This window comes from Cervus canadensis, chromosome 28, assembly GCF_019320065.1.
Source record: "Cervus canadensis isolate Bull #8, Minnesota chromosome 28, ASM1932006v1, whole genome shotgun sequence".
Lineage (NCBI taxonomy): Eukaryota > Metazoa > Chordata > Mammalia > Artiodactyla > Cervidae > Cervus > Cervus canadensis.
In genome coordinates, this window is record NC_057413.1 from 12,374,968 (window position 1) to 12,377,370 (window position 2,403).

Sequence of the window (2,403 nt, forward strand, 5' to 3'; positions counted from 1 at the left end):
GTGTGCCTATAGCGGAGGAGATACAGGTACTAAGAGAAGTACTGACCTTTTGAATAAGCAAAGCTGATTGCTTTTGTTTTTCAAGTAACTCAGAATCCACAGTAACTCCATCTAAAGAGCCATCAAAGGAATTATACGTTGAACTAAACTGACATCCACCACAAAATCCTTTTTCTCTCGAACTCTATGAAGTTTCCTTCTCTGTGCCTCTAAGTAAATAGCTACATGTAAATAGAGTACATGTAGCAACAATATACACTCATATATATTTTTCCACATCTATTGTCTTATTTAAGAGCAAGGGGTTTTGGAGTCAGAATTGAGTTTCATTTGTGGCTGCCAGAGTAAGTAAATGTGACCTTGGGTAAATCTCTTTAGTTATCTGGGTCTTAGTTTTCTCATCCTTAAAATGAGATTCATAATAGAAATTACCACTGGGTCGTTGAAAGGATTAAAGGTGCTAATATTCACAAATTTCTTAGCACTAGGAGTACATAATCCATCAATGGTAGATTTCATTATTATTCTTTAATAATGGCCCCCACCTTTGTTAAGTCTACCAGGCAGTTACAGTCATCTCTGTCGAACAGATAAGATTAAGTCATTGATCCAGGGCTCAGCAGGGGCGGCTCCAGGGCTTCCGGCACAGGTCCCAGGACTCCCAGCACACCCCATCACCCCCAGTCAACCTTGTAGACTTTTACAGAATGGGCCGCGCTGTCCAGCACAAGAAGAGAACTCTCCTTGGTGAAGGTCAGCGCCACGGGATGCGAAAGACCGTGGGTGATGATGGGCTTCAGCACTGGAAACTCCTCGGGTTTGCCTAGACAGAGGACAGCCGGACTGGAAGTATCCGCAACCACGACGTTGCCCTGGTGATCGAAGGCCACGGCGGAGGCGGTGATCTTGGAAGGGAAAAAGAGGCTCAGCCCGAAGGAGTCCACCTGGCCGATGAGCTGCATGGTCGCGCTGAACACCTTCACCGTGGTGCTGCTGCAGGCGCCGGGCCCCAGCGGGTGCTCGAGGACCGCGATGGCCCCGGTGAGCCAGGACACCGCCACCCCCCGCGGGCGACGCAGGTGAGCCTGCAACCGTTCGGTCCTCCGGAGGATCCCTTCGGGAAAGTCGACTTCCAGGAGGTGCAGGGACCCCGCCTCCGCGTCCGTGACCAAGACCCCATTCTGCGGGGTGGTCTCCACACCCCACGGCAAGCAGAAGTGGCCTCCCAAGACGAGTTTGATCTGGCCGAAAAAGTCAAACACTTTGAGGGAGCGGTCGCCGGCGTCGGTGACGACCACGTGGCAGTCGTTGGTGACCGTGACGTCAAGCGGGTACCGAAGGTCCTGGGCAGCATCCCCCTTCTCTCCAAACTGATGCGCACAGCCTCCCCCGGAGTCGAAGACCTTGACTCTCCTCTTGCCGTCGTGCACCACCACGACCCGCCCCGTCTTGGGACACAGCGCCAGCCCGGTGGGGTTGACCAGGGTCCCCCAGCCGCCGAAGGCGTGCTGGCAGGTGAGGACCCCCGGGGCGGCGGGGGCGGCGCGCGGGGCGGCCGGGCCGGGGCGCAGCGCGGAGCCCAGGAGCTCCAGGAGGTGGAGCACCGGAAGGCAGTCGCTGGTGTCGCAGCCGCGGCAGGCCCGCCGGCAGAAGGGGCACTCGAGGGCCAGCGTCCGCGGGTGCGCCAGGGCGGCCACGCAGGCCAGGCAGACCACGTGGCCGCAGGACAGGTTGCGCGGGCGCCGCTGCTGGCGGTGGCCGAACCGCTCGAAGCACACCTTGCACTCGAGCAGGCTGGTCTCGGCCTCGCGCAGCAGCTCCCGCAGCTCCGGCCGGCTCCCTGAGGCCTCGGCCCCCATCGCGCGGCCCCCGCCCCGCACGCTCCGGCCGCTCCGTCTGCCCGCCGAGCTGGACGCGGCGCCGGCGCGGCCCGGGGTCATGGTCATGGGGCGGGGCGCTGGGCCTGACGTCCACTTTGGCTGGGCGCTCGGCCGAGACTGCTGCCCCCTGGTGGGCGCGCGCGGCACTGTATCCGGATCGGCGGACAGTGGATTTTAACAAGCGCCAATCCATGGAGGAGAAGGGGACGACAGAGGATGAGATGGCTGGATGGCATCACCGACTCAATGGACATGAGTTTGAGTAAACTCCGGGAGTTGGTGATGGACAGGGAGGCCTGGCGTGCTGAGATTCATGGGGTCGCAAATAGTCGGACACGGCTGAGCGACTGAACTGAAACTGATCCACAGCCTAGACAGCCTATTAAAAAGCAGAGACATTACTTTGCCAACAAAGGTCCATCTAGTCAAAGCTATGGTTTTTCCAGTGGTCATGTATGGATGTGAGAGTTGGACCATAAAGAAGGCTGAGCGCCGAAGAATGGATGCTTTTGAACTGTGGTGT

General features: G+C 58.1%; 1 protein-coding gene across 1 annotated transcript; it reads right to left on the minus strand.

Moving 5' to 3' along the window:
* Nucleotides 1–511: 511 nt before the first annotated feature.
* NHLRC1 (NHL repeat containing E3 ubiquitin protein ligase 1) lies at nucleotides 512–1,927 on the minus strand. The gene has a single exon (XM_043450685.1). It carries the CDS (start codon nucleotides 1,857–1,859, stop codon nucleotides 675–677), a length of 1,185 nt encoding a protein of 394 aa, XP_043306620.1. The 5' UTR covers nucleotides 1,860–1,927; the 3' UTR covers nucleotides 512–674.
* Between the last annotated feature and the right edge of the window lie 476 nt (nucleotides 1,928–2,403).